The 14,178-nt window shown below is 46.2% G+C and overlaps 1 protein-coding gene across 1 annotated transcript in view; it reads right to left on the reverse strand.

The window, feature by feature from the left end:
- Positions 1 to 12,364: 12,364 nt before the first annotated feature.
- Positions 12,365 to 14,178, reverse strand: part of FAM20C (FAM20C golgi associated secretory pathway kinase) — a 150,330-nt gene continuing 148,516 nt past the window's right edge. Inside the window, exon 10 of the mRNA XM_083153155.1 lies at positions 12,365 to 13,529. Coding sequence (XP_083009281.1) covers positions 13,277 to 13,529 — 253 coding nt within the window. The 3' untranslated portion in view covers positions 12,365 to 13,276. The remainder of the gene's footprint in view (positions 13,530 to 14,178) is intronic.

Consider the following 14,178-nt stretch of genomic DNA (forward strand, 5'->3'; position numbering starts at 1 on the left):
ACTTTATATTTACTGTTGCTACACTTTAACACTTACAAATTTCATTATATGCCTTTGTTTCCCCCCCAAAATGCTACCATCCTGGGTTTCACTGTTTGGATCAAAACTCTTCGCTTTCCAAGCAAAACATAGATCATCTCACCTGGGAAAGTGGAGGATGTTTTGTCTTCTGGGAAATGCTGATTGCTTCTGAATTACCAGACTAATAGTCATTATATTTCAAAGGGAAGGATCCAGCAGAGAATATAATATTAATGTTCTCATACAACAGAGGTATCACGTCTCGGATTTGTTGGGAAACAGAATAGACGGACACACTGAGCCTGGCTCAACTGAAAAGAGATCATTAATAATTAATAAGTAAAACAAGCTGACAGCAATTTCTGTCTGGGATCTGGAATCCTAGTGTAGCATTTTTAGGTTATTGAATTCATTTAAAGGTACAATAATGAAGACTACAATAGTAAAACACCTAATTATTGTATAATAAAAATAGGCAACTTAATAAGGGACTTTGGTACCCCTATAGCATCTACAACAGATGTTAGTCTGTGTGATCAGTGGCAGTGGCGTAACTATAGCACCGCAGCCCCCGCGGTCGCAGGGGGGCGCTGTGCATGTGGGGGCTCCGGGGGGCTGCAGTGCTATAGTAATGCCCCTGCCCCCCATCCCCCGCAGGCTTACCTGTCTGCGCGTCCCGGCTCCCCTCCTGGCTTCAATCAACTCTATGGAGACGGACCACGATAAAATGGCCGCCCCATAAAGCAGACAGTTCTCTGAAACTGTCTGCGGTATGGGGGTGGCCATTTTATTGCGGTCCGTCTGCATATAATTAATTGAAGCCAGGAGGGAAGCGGGGACGCGCAGACAGGTAAGCCTGCGGCGATGGGCGGGGGGGGGGGGGGGGCACGGCCGACGGCGGGGGGGCTCTCCACACCAAGCTACGCCACTGATCAGTGGCTATGCTGTGACATATTTACTCAATTAATGCAGTTTGTGAATGGTCAGACCACAATACATACAAAAATAAGCTGTTGTGATCCCTAACACTGCTATTGGTGCAGAAAGTGCAGTGCACCGGGGCCCCTTGAGAACTAAGGGGCCCACGGATGCACCTATCACCCTCTTCCTGTCACCCACTGTTTTTCCCTGTTGCACTCTGCCTCTCCCTGTCAACCTCTGCCTCTGCCTGTCACCAACTGCAGTGTTGCATATTGTGAACTTGGGTTGGGTTGGAGGAGGGAGGCTCAAATTATATTTTTGCACCTGGGCCCACAACACACAAGTTCCCCCACTGACCAATGCCATCTGAAAATGGCATAGTTTCCTGCAAATGAATGCCATAAAATCAGCTTTTGCAGTGGCTCCAAAGAGGGGGGTTGATACTAATTAAATAGACCTAATTAAAGGTCTGGTGAAGGGGATTCTTCTCCTCAGCCCAGCATATGCTGCAGTGTCCTGGGCTGCAGTGTGGCCAGGAAAGTACCTAAAATTTTATTTTTTTTCTAAAGGTTGAATAACCACACCTCTCATTATTAAGCAACACCCCTTAAAAGTACTTGAGCCGGCCAGGCTCCTTACTACCCTTCCCATTGGGCCACAAATAATGAATGGGCACTTTACTAAAAACCATGTAGAAACTACCCTTGTATGTACAGTAGTAAGAATCTTCTTTCTATGTGGATGAGGAAAGTCTCTTGTTGTCGAGATATTAAGTCCTTTGCTTCAGTGGGGTTCACAAATATGTATAATGCAAAGAAGAAAAAACAAATATGGACCTTCATTCTGGTTCGCTTGGATGGGGTCCAATTCGACCCTGCCCCGACGTTTAGGGTTCTACGCAAGGCGCAGCGAGTTACACACTCGTTCCTTGCAGATAGGGAGGGACGGGGATCGTCCATGGAAATGCCCAGTGTTTTTATGAGTGTTCCCATGAAAACGCCAGTTCATATGGGTATGCGGAAGGGCCGATGTCAAGTGACAACAGCCGCCCGCAACATCTTCGCTCAGACACACGAAAATAAAGGTCAGTGTTCAAGACCATGCTCGGCGACCAGCAAATGATTTCTCCTGCAACGGTGGCATGTGGGAGGATGTGTTTTCGTTACAAGTGCAACTGGTGCTCCAGTAATTGTACTCCGGCAATGTGCAAACCCAGTATTATTAACGGTGAATTTCTAAATCCATAAATATAAAAATAATATAAACGTTTTAAAACTAATTCCAATATCACAAGAATTCATGTGGACAAAGGACTTATTAATGTGGTAGGTTGCCATTACCAATATGTGAAATGTAAGTAAAGTTGTTAGAATAAAAGTACTAATATATGTATATTCTATATGTCCTGGATGCTTTATGCACGTTTTTGACATCTTGATTCCTGTATGTGATTGATGTTTTGAGACACTGTTCCATTTGCCAGCACTTGTGTATTAATCTTGCGCTATGCCCTTCACAGCCTGCCCCACGTGACCGCCGGCCAGGCACCGCTCTGATGCGCCTGAGGGAACACACTGAGAGACGCGGTGACGTCATCACAGCGCGATCAGACCCGGAAGTCAGCCCAGCGGTCTCCGTGTGCGTGTGCAAGCTGCAGGAGGGGGTAAGTACTTGAGCCTATATATGTCACTGTTTCTGTACCACTTATTGTTACACCATTAACTTGTCCTGACGAAGGGGGAGACCCCGAAACGTAGGCGACCATTGACTGAATAAAACAGTCCACTTTTCACTGCTAACAAGACCCTGAGTGCCCTTTCTTCGCATAGCTATCTACAAAGGGCTGAAAAGCCACTATCGCTGGCACCTGGGCACCATATCCTCTTTTGGCTACACTGAAGACCTGTTGTGCCGGTTCTCTCGTTTGGCTATATATATATATATATATATATATATATATATATATATATATATATATATAAATATGTTTTTATTTTAAATGAATGTATACACAAATCCAGGCATCTGGATACCACACCCGCCTGACTGTCAGTGTGAGGGTGGAGCTGTGTACATTCCTGGAGGAACAGTTCACACTGCTGACTGGAATAAACTAACATGATATCTATCTGTTATCATATTTCCATGCTTAAATGATAATTATCACATGCTTAAGCCTAGATAAGGCTGAAGGACCTTATTTGCAGATATTTTCATGGGATAAATGTGGTAATTTTTTAGGTACATCTGATACCCAGTGATATATTTGGCCACGAGAAACCTTATTTAAAACCTTATTTAAAATAACGGGCGCTGCGGGCATATATGTATCTGCCACTGTGGGGATATGTGTATCTGGCAATGCTGAGGGCACGTAATGTGTATCTGACAATGTCGGGCATATAATATGTATATGGCACTGTAGGGCATATATAATGTGTATCTGGAGCTGCTGGGGGCATATAATATGTATCTGGCACTGCTGGGGGCTTATCATGTTTATCTGGTACTGTGGGGGGCACATACAGTATGTCTGTCAATGTGGGGGCATATTATGTATATCTGTCAATGCAGGGACATATAATGTGTATCTGGCACTGTAGTGCAAGGGGCTGTACTTGGCATACCGTGTGCAAAGGGCTGTACCTGGCGTAACGAGTGTAAGGGACTCTACCTGGCATAATTACACACAAAGCCATAAACCAAACTACACCAACATACATATCTTCTCTTATCTCAAAATATCATCCAACACGACCTCTACGCTCCTCCCAAGATCTGCGTCTCTCATCCACACTCATTCCCGACTGCAGGACTTTCTTCGGGCTGCACCCACTCTGTGGAATGCCCTCCCAAGCACAATAAGACAGACTCTCCTCCAGTCTCCGAACCTATAAGCGTTCCCTAAAAACTCATCTCTTCAGGCAAGCTTATCAAATTCCAGAACCAGTCATAGAACCTTGCGTTCTGGTGGAATCGATGCAATAAAAAATACAGTATCTATCCTTATGTATCAATGCCTATTTCCCTATAGATTGTAAGCTTGCGAGCAGGGCCCTCCTACATTTTGACTGTCTATAAATACCCTGTTTTGTTGTATCATTGTCTGCTATTGTAAAGCGCAACGGAATATGCTGCGCTATATAAGAAACTGTTAATAAATAAATAAATAATAATGTGTATAAGCGGCTGTACCTGGCGTAATGTCTAGGAGCAGCCATTGGCATAATTAGAATTTTGTCTCATTCCGTGTGACATAATGTGTAAGGGGCTCCTACTATTGTGGTGCATAATGCAGGGGTTCCCAATCTTTTTTGATTCACGGCACCCTAGAGTATCAGAATCTTTTTCACGGCACCCCTTGGCCAAATTTTTTTTTTATTAGATTGAGTTGATATGCGATACTTAGGGTCAGTTATGTGGTAAAGGGCAGGATTTGCTTCTGTATGTATGTATTTTATGATTGGCAGCCACCAGCACTTGTTCTGCTCATAAATAATTAACCATTAATAATTTGAGTTGGTCCTGGACCACCAACCCAGGGCACCCCTGCATATGTCTCGAGGCACCCCAGGGAGCCACGGCACACAGTTTGGGAACCACTGGCATAATGTGTATAAGGCATATATGGTGAGGTACACTACACTTAAGGACAAGCCCCTTTTGAAGTGACCATGCCCCTTTATAGGTGACCACGCCCCTTTTTAAAGTGGCCATGCCCCCTTTCCCCGAGCATAATTACATCCTTAACTTTTGCATACCCCCACTTCTAAATTTCCACTTCGACCACTGGGATGAAGGGTATAATTGTCTTCTATGGAAGGCCCTGAAAGCAGATGTCTGTAGAAGATACGATTGTTCTGTATACATAATATGGTTGTGTGTCTGTAACCCTTCTTTTACCTGCATAATCTTCTCTTCTAGGTTGGCCACAGTGAAACCATAAAAGCGAGCATGCTCCCTGAAGACATATGCGAGAATCCGTTGCTCCAGTTGCCAGGCTATTTCACCAATAAGACTTTTGCAGAGTTTAATATTGTACTGTGCCATGCATAAAAACAGTTTAATAGGTTCAAAATCTGATAAGGGTCTTTTGGGATGTGTGTTCTGCTACAATAACAGTGATTATTGTGACCCTTGTTTGGTAATTAATGATTGATCCAATGAAGTATGACAATTGCCAGAACTGTACATAATAAGTGGGATGCAAATACAAATAGCAGATACTGCCTTTGATTGGTGGAGTTAGTTAAATGTAACTCACAGGTGTGAGCGTACTCCAGACCAAGCAGGTATAACATCAGACTCACAGGTAGGAAAAATACATGAATGAGTTTAGGGACAGCAGTGCATAACATTCCATATATGTTAAAAGAAAATGTATATTATTTATGCAGGAAAAAGGCATGTAAGTAGCTTCCATATGGGGGATATGGTAATTGTACTGTAGGTCAGCTAGTACCTACAATTCTTTTTATATAGAGATTCCATCTACAGAATCCACAACAGTGACCAAAGAAAATGGTCTCAAGAAATTTAACAGACATACCATGGATTAACAGGTGCTGCGTAAAGAAACCATTTTGTTACAGATTTGGCTAAACTATTAGACAATATTACTGAATGGCAGCAAAGGAAGTGGGAATGTGCATTATTGTAAAATATACGGTACTTGTTTCCTATCTGGGCGCCCGCTAAGTTAATTGCGCACCATGCTATTCTCCGTAGAGAAATCTGATCGCATCGCATCGTACACATACACGATATTGAACGATGCGATGCGATCCGATTCGATTTCCCATAGGAAACAATGTTAAATGGATCAATTTACCCAAATCAGCATAGGGAATAATGGTAAATGGGCCAGAAACCCCCAAAAAACCCACAGAGCAGTGGAATGTCCCCCCAAAAGTAGTTGACGCCACCCCGCCATCAACGTGAACCCGAAGCGTGGCGAGCGCAGCGAGCCCGCGAGGGGCGGCGGTACGCGTCCTCCGACCTTTTCATGCCCTACTATCCACTAGGGCGTGGAGTGAGAATAGAATAGTGTGGCGAGCGCAGCGAGCCACCGAGCCCGAAGCGTGGCGAGCGCAGCGAGCCCCGCGAGGGGCCGCGGATACCTTCACAGGTAAACGCGTCCCTTCGCGGGCTTCCCAGGTGTCCGCGTCGCCATGGACACCTGGGAAGCCCGCGAGGGGACGCGTATAACTGTGAAGGTATCCGCGTCCCCTCGCGGGGCTCGCTGCGCTCGCCACGCTTCGGGCTCGGTGGCTCGCTGCGCTCGCCACACTATTCTATTCTCACTCCACGCCCTAGTGGATAGTAGGGCATGAAAAGGTCGGAGGACGCGTACCGCCGCCCCTCGCGGGCTCGCTGCGCTCGCCACGCTTCGGGTTCACGTTGATGGCGGGGTGGCGTCAACTACTTTTGGGGGGACATTTCAATGTTCAGGGGTGTTTTTGGCCCATTTACTATTGTTCCTATGATAATTTGGCTAAATTGAGCCATTTAACATTGTTTCCTATGGTAAATCGAATCGGATCGCATCGCATCGCATCGTTCAAAATATCGTGTATGTGTACGATGCGATGCGATCCGATTTCATTACGGTGCCGTACGTAGAAAACCTGGGCGCCCAGATAGGAAACAAGTACCAAATATACTTATATGACATAATACTATAGTGACACATATGAAGTGGTTGAAGCCATTGACAACCACCTATCCCAAGTTAAAGAGTTAAAAAGCCAAGTTACCAAAGTTTATACTGAAAGTAGATGGCTAAACTCATCGAAGAATCCAGTAACCTGGCTTAAAGGTTTTACAAAATAGTTTTCCGGTATTTTGTTGGTAATTACTGGGGAACTTTCATTGTTTATAGTTATTAATGTTGTGGTAAAATCTGTATTATGGCTGATAGGCAAAATACTCACACTTTATTATTGTTCCAGAAACAAGAAAAAAGAATTGCACCCTGTGATGTTATCAAGATTTGGTCAATCGCATGAACTTTAATTATTGATGTGTTACAAGCAGGGCCATCTTTCCCATTGGGATTAATGGACAGTTGCGCAGGGGCCCAAGGATTGTAGGGGCCCACCCCCTCCTTCCTTTGGGTGTGGTATAGTAGCCCGACAGTCGGGATTCCGACAGTCATTAGTCAGACATCGGAATCCCGACTGCACAGCGTGGGGAGCGCAATGAAGCCCCTTGCGGGCTCGCTGCGCTCGACACGCTGCGGGCACGGTGGCGAGCTGCGCTCGCCACCTATTTTATTCTCCCTCTATGGGGGTCATGGACCCCCAAGAGGGAGCAGTCGGGATTCCGACGTCGGAGGAATGACTGTCGGTGCCCCCATGTGTCCCATATGAGTTCAGGGGTGCCCGCATGTGTGCAGTAAAATTCCATGGGCAGGGCCGTAACTAGGGGGGGGGCTGGGGGGTCACGCGCACCGGGCGCTGGAGGTGAGGGGCGCTGTGAGGTCCGGTGTATGTGGACGCTGTAGTGTAGCGGCATGTTACTTTGACTCCGTCGGAGTCCGTCCATCTCCTACTAGCGCGGCTGCAGGAAGCTCTGATGACTTCGAAAAGACTTGCCGGACGCTGATTGGCTGAATTCAGCCAATCAGCGTCCGGCAAGTCTTTTTGAAGTCATCAGCGCTTCCTGCAGCCGCGCTAGTAGGAGATGGACGGTGAGAGGACTGTGCGGGGAGGGGGGGGGTCTCCGGCTGTGCGGGGAGGGGGGGGTCTCCGGCGCCAGGGACAAGGCGTCATTTGGTCGGTCCCCCCTGTCAGCTGCTAACTAAGCAGCGGGGAATAAACGCTGTGCGCATGCGCACAGCGTCTATTCCCGCAGCCAGGGGGCTGGGGGCATGGCTAGAGGCTCACAGAGCCTCTGGGTCATGCCCCCATAGCGGCAAAATGGGGGCGTGGCCTCGCGGGAGAGCAGCGAGTATAGGCCACGCCCCCAAATTAGGCCACGCCCCCGAAAAATTTCGGCACGCCTCCGGCGCGCTGCAGCATCACTGGGGGGGGGGGCACCAAAAGACTGCCTTGCCCCGGGCGCCGGAAACCCTAGTTTCGGCCCTGCCATGGGTGCCCCCATGTGTCCCGTATCAGACCAGTGGTGCCCGAATGTGTCCCATATCAGTCCAGGGGTGCCCACATGTGTCCCATATCAGTCCTGGGGTGCCTGCATGTGTCCCGTATCAGTCCAGAGGTGCCCACATGTGTGCCATATAATTCCATGGGTGCCCCCATGTGTCCCATATGAGTTCAGGGGTGCCCGCATGTGTGCAGTAAAATTCCATGGGTGCCCCCATGTGTCCCGTATCAGACCAGTGGTGCCCGAATGTGTCCCATATCAGTCCAGGGGTGCCCACATGTGTCCCATATCAGTCCTGGGGTGCCTGCATGTGTCCCGTATCAGTCCAGAGGTGCCCACATGTGTGCCATATAATTCCATGGGTGCCCCCATGTGTCCCATATGAGTTCAGGGGTGCCCGCATGTGTGCTGTATAATTCCATGGGTGCCCCCATGTGTCCCTTAACAGACCAGTGGTGCCCGAATGTGTCCCATATCAGTCCAGGAGTGCCCGCATGTGTCCCATATCATATAATTCCAGGTGTGCTGCTTTTTTTTAATTAAAAGAATAAAAGTTTTTTCTTTTTTACTGCAGGAATGTCACCATGTCTGCCGTATAATTCCATGTTAGCCACCATGTGTGCCGTATCAGTCCAGGTGTGCCGCTATCTGTGCAATATAATTCCATGTGAGCTGTATCAGGTCAGGGGTGCCCGCATGTGTGACGCATATTTTCTGGGGTCAGCAAAGTATGCCGTATACATCATGGGTTGCTGCAAAGCCTGCTGTATAATTCATGGGCTGCTGCTAAGTGTGCCGTATCAGTCCAGGGGTTCAGTATCATCCCAGAGGTGAGCCAAGTGTGCCGTATAACTCATGGGGTGCTGCTAAGATTGCAGTATAAATCCAGGGATGCTAAAAGAATAAAAAAGTTTTTTCTTTTTACTGCAGGAGTGTCACCTTCTGTGCCATATAATACCATGTGTGCCGCCATGTGTGCTGTTTCAGGTCAGGGGTGCCACTACCTGTGCCGTATAATTCCTGGGGTGAGCGAAGTCTGCTGTAAAATTTATTGAGTGAGCGAAGTCTGCCGTATAATTCATGGGGTGCTGCCAAGTGTGCCGTATCTGTCTAGGGGTGAAGCTAAGTGTGCCATATCAGTCCAGGGGTGTTACTAAGTGTGCCGTATCAGTCCAGTGTTTGTGCCGCCCATAGTCATCCTCGGTGCAACCTTTTGGCCTAAAGGCCACATTGTAAGGTGTTCAGAATAGACTGGAAATGAGTGGAGATGAATGCTATTGAGGTTAATAATAGCATAGGAGCAAAACAAAACCCTAAATTCTGTGATTTTAGCATTTTTTATGATTTTTTTTTAAACAAAATCAGAAAGCAAAACCTTGAGGGGGTGTTTTGCAAAACCCATTAGAACCCAAAACATGAAGGTAATCAGAACCCAAAAGGTGAAAAGTGGTCGGTGCACACCTCTAATATATATAAAGTTTTAGGTTCTATAAGATATTCAGTTCTAGAATTACGGCATCACTGTTTCTTTAAAACATATATTCCGTAAAATTCTTCTAGCAGAATAGTCTATTGCAGCGTCGCTGAGATGGAACCAGCTCCACCACATGTTCCCAAGGCCAGCGGTACGATGAGCTAAGGGCAGAAGATGAATAAACAAGGTACTACACCTGTGACCAGAGAGATGAAGGAGGATGATCGATGTTATGAGAACCAGAAAAAGATGATTCATTTACTGCTTGATGCAATTATTTCTATATTCGAGAAACTTTTATTTAGACAGCTACCAAATTTATTAGGTTTATGTTCCACATTTTGGGTATAACTGTGAGCAATAAACTTGCCATCGGAAATCTTTATGCCCCACACTTTAATAAACTTATCTAAAAACCTTAAACTAACTTAACACTAAAATAACGAGACAGACACAAGTGCTGGTGTTTTAAATATATGATGTCAAAATGTATTGATTGACAGCTATAACTATAAAAGGGGTGGCGGCCCTAAAGAACGTTCATAGAAAAGAGAGAGAGGGGTAAGGTCACAACACACCATTCATACATCGTTGGTGTCCAACTCTCCCCTCGCGACCCACCCGTGTGGATGGTGCAGCCCACCCCCTGTCCAAGGGGCGTGGGCTAGCGACATCTTGATGTCGGGAGAGTGCACCCCACTATCTTCATACTATATTAATTTTAAACAAGGATCGTTCTTTACCGTCGCCAAAGAGATAGAAAGTTGGGGAGGGAGAGTGGGGATGTCCGACCAGAAAGACAGATCACCCGACTTCCTGCCTATTCCTATCTCAAAGAACTCCTCCCCTGATCCCTAATTGGCTATCCTGATCTTGTCATCACCCCTGTCATCACACAAAACTTAAAGTGCAGACAGCTCAGATTCCATCGGCAGTTTATGTCACCTCATGCTTAATCAACCCTCGGTTTTCTATTGGATAATAAACTTCAGATCAAAAAGGTCTGCTGAGTTCGACCATACTCTGTGTGTGTGTTATCTCTTCCTTTCTGGTCTCCAGCTGGCTGTCAATCACAGAACCTCTGAGTGAACATTGAAGGTAGTTGTCAGACCCTGTGTCATCTCTCAGGGACCCTATTACTCTCATTCATTCATTCATTCATTCATTCATTCATACATACATGCATACACTGCCGCCCTGATTCATATATACAGTACATACACTGCTGCTCTCATTCATACATAAATACATGCACTGACACACTCATACAGACAAACAGACAGACACTCTAATTCATTAATACATACAGTACATACACTGCCACCCTGCTCGATTCATACCTATACTGCCGTACTCATTCATACAAGTAGCCGGGGCTGGCTGGGCCCCATAGCAAGTGCCCCCTCCCCCCTCTGCACACTCTTTAGTTACGCCACTGTATAATAATAAGATGCCTTTATTCACATCCAATACCCTAAATATTAATTATAATGAGCACATTTCTTGTCTTCTCTCTTTCTTGCCCAGAAAATTCTCGGGATTGCCGCTGTTTAGCGCTGGGCTGCGCTGCTGAGCTGATGCTTCAGTGCTGCTTGGCTCCAGCTGTTCGGCCATGTGTCCCCTCCCCCACCCCATCCCCTCGGCTGTGTGACAGTCTGCGAGTGGTGGTTTTTTTTAGGGAGCACTCCCCCTAAAAAACTCGCCCAGTGGGCAGCGCTACCTAAAAAAAAAACACCACTCTGTGTCAGCCGCTGCCCGGTGGGGAGCGCTACCTAAGAAAAAAAAAACACCACTGAAGGGGTTAAGCCCCTTAATTGGTTTGTAAAGAACAGTGAACATTTAATTGTATTCTTGAGACAATCAGGTCTATAATATATCACATTGGTACAGTACATGAACATATCTGTTGTAACCTATAACAACCTACAGTATTACTTGTTCACAAAGTCCATAGCTATACCACTCGGGGTAATATCACAGAGCACTAAGAGGGAATCTAAAGAGAGACCAGATTAAAAATAGGACGGATGGAGCTGAAGCTCCAGGTCTCCCACTGAAAATAGGCCCACAGGACACTGACAGCTTTGACAGGAAAAAAATGTATTTCCTGTCACAGACTGCCAGCACTGTCCTCTCTCCCATGTCCCTATCCTCCATCTTCATCACTCTCACCTTAGATCAGTGTCACTGCAGCACCATTCATGCAGTTTGGGGACCGTGCAGGGACGGGCCAGATGTACTAAGCTTCAAAAGTGATAAAATGGAGAGTGATAAACAGCCAGCCAATCAACTCCTGCCTTCCATGCCACAGACTGTGTTTGAAAAATGTCAGGCAAGTTCTGATTGGCTGGTTGTTTATCACTCTCCATTTTATCACTTTTGAAGCTTAGTACATCTGGACCTAGTGTGGTGGCCTGCAGGCAGTTTGGGGACCGTGCAGGGAGTTAGTGTGGTGGCCATGCAGGCAGTTTGGGGACCGTGCAGGGAGTTACTGTAGTGGCCATGCAGGCAGTTGTGAGGTGGTCATGCAAGCAGTTTAGTAACCGTGCAGGCAGTGTGGTGGCCACCCCTCCCTTAATGCTCTCTTCCTCTCCAGGGGTCCTGAGCCTGCCACTCAGTCACAAGCTCCGCTCCCACACTTCAAAAGGAGATGCTGAAGCATGGTGCTGTGTGTAATGTGCAATATGTATTTACTGTATGTGTGTAGTATGTGCTGTTTGTGTATACCAGGTGGTGTGTTTGTACTGTATATGTGTGTTGCCTGTGATCAGTTCCCCCATTCTAAACCAGTGGCTGCAATTGAATGACTGAGCAAAGTGAAGAAAATAAACAATCTCTGGGTACTTATTTGCTGTTTCTTTTATTGCACTTTTACCACGCTGCAAACAAATCACAAAAACGCTGCAAAATGAAGCGTTAGCTGCACAATGCAGCTATTATCCATGTATGTATGTACAATATTTACACAAATATAGTAAAAGCAAACATGGGAAGGCAGCTACCTGGTTTCAAACAGGAAGAGCGGACCTACAGTAGGTGACCTGCTGATATCCATTTTATATTAAGTTATGTCTCCCCTCCGCAGGATGATTCGCCAGTCGGCCATTGGCAAAGCATGCTGGGAGCACTGGCTCAACAATAGCTTAAGTGCCCATAGTTGTCCGTCTCTGATCTAGAAAGTCCTGACCTTGTGTGTTACAGATAAGTCATGATTAGTCAACGCTTATCATCATGAACCCTCCACCTTTAAGACTTTGGATTTAAGACGACCCCCCCAGAAACACCAACTCGCAGGAAATACAGTATACTCAAGTGAACGGATCGAAGTCATCTTGAAGGCGTCAGTGTGGTATAGTTAAGTCAGCACCACAGGTAAACAAAACTATACTGTCCCTTTATTTTCCAAAAAGTGGTACTGTAGTGTAGGTAGGTCATCATTTTATATATTTATACCATATATAAATACAAAATTATTTTCATTTTTAAATAAAGGCCTCCTATCTGTACAAAATAGATAAGGATATGATTAGAACCCAAAACCAATTCCATAGGTCTTTGACCGTATTCTCTTACACACATCCAAATAAACTCTACTTATATTACAGACACGTTATCTAATCCTTCTTGTTTCTATAGATTTTCTACAGTGGGAACAATTAAATCTTAAATCTGAATTCACTGAATTCACAGAGGAGCATTCGCAGTCTTCGGCAAGACTAATTCTTCTTGGTTGGGGGATAGTGGCGTTCTGCGTCACTACCTCTTAGTCGTTTTGTTGCTCAGATCAGAGTCCAAGTCATTATTGACTACAGTATCATAGCTATCTTTTTCTATGCAGTCACCGATAGCTTTCAGGATAATTCTAAGTCTTCTGTCCATCGCGTCAAGGTGTGGCTGGTAGAGGATTGGAGATATTTTATCCATTTCTAAGGATTCCTCCATCAGTTTGCTCAACTGGTATTCCTCCTTTGCTAGGAGCTGCAATCGCAAGTATGTTGACTTCTTGATCCTGTGAAGAGACAAAGTATATGGCGTGATTTGTCACTATGCATATAAAGAGTGTTATATTCTCATGCATGATTTAATATTCTTCATCTGTCTTGTTTCATGTGACTAGTGTACCCCGGCTTTGGGGTGTATTCAATGCGGCCGGCGAGGGGATTAAATGGCGGGCATCGCTGAAAACAAGTGATCCTCCCTGTTTAACCCCCACGCCGGCCGCTCAACATATTCAACGTTCCGGGGGAGTCCCCCCCCCAAACAGTGAGGCTCACAGCTAATGCAAGTCTCACTGTTTTAGCGCTGTTCCCCCCTGGCTCCAAAAACAAAACGGCGAAACAGTTGAATACTGACCCTGGGAGCTGTGACAAGCAGGCAGCACTGCTCGCTGTTACAACTCACACAAATCATTGAATAATGTCCTTTGTCTATATCAGGGTTACTTCCACCAGTAAAACGCAGACCTAATAGTTTAGATTCCCCCCCACCCCCCCCCCCCCCACCCCTCCTCACTTGACTTACTGTAACCCGGCTCCTGCTCCCCCAACTCCTCTTCCACTGCGCTGCAGCCCGGAGGTCCTGGATCACAGGCTTCTTCCATTTAGGATTCAGGTGGCCATTTTAAATGCAGCCACTCTGATTGGCTGCCGGTAAGTGAG

This window comes from Crinia signifera, chromosome 7 (assembly GCF_055691185.1).
Source record: "Crinia signifera chromosome 7, ASM5569118v1, whole genome shotgun sequence".
In the NCBI taxonomy this organism is placed as follows: Eukaryota; Metazoa; Chordata; class Amphibia; order Anura; family Myobatrachidae; genus Crinia; species Crinia signifera.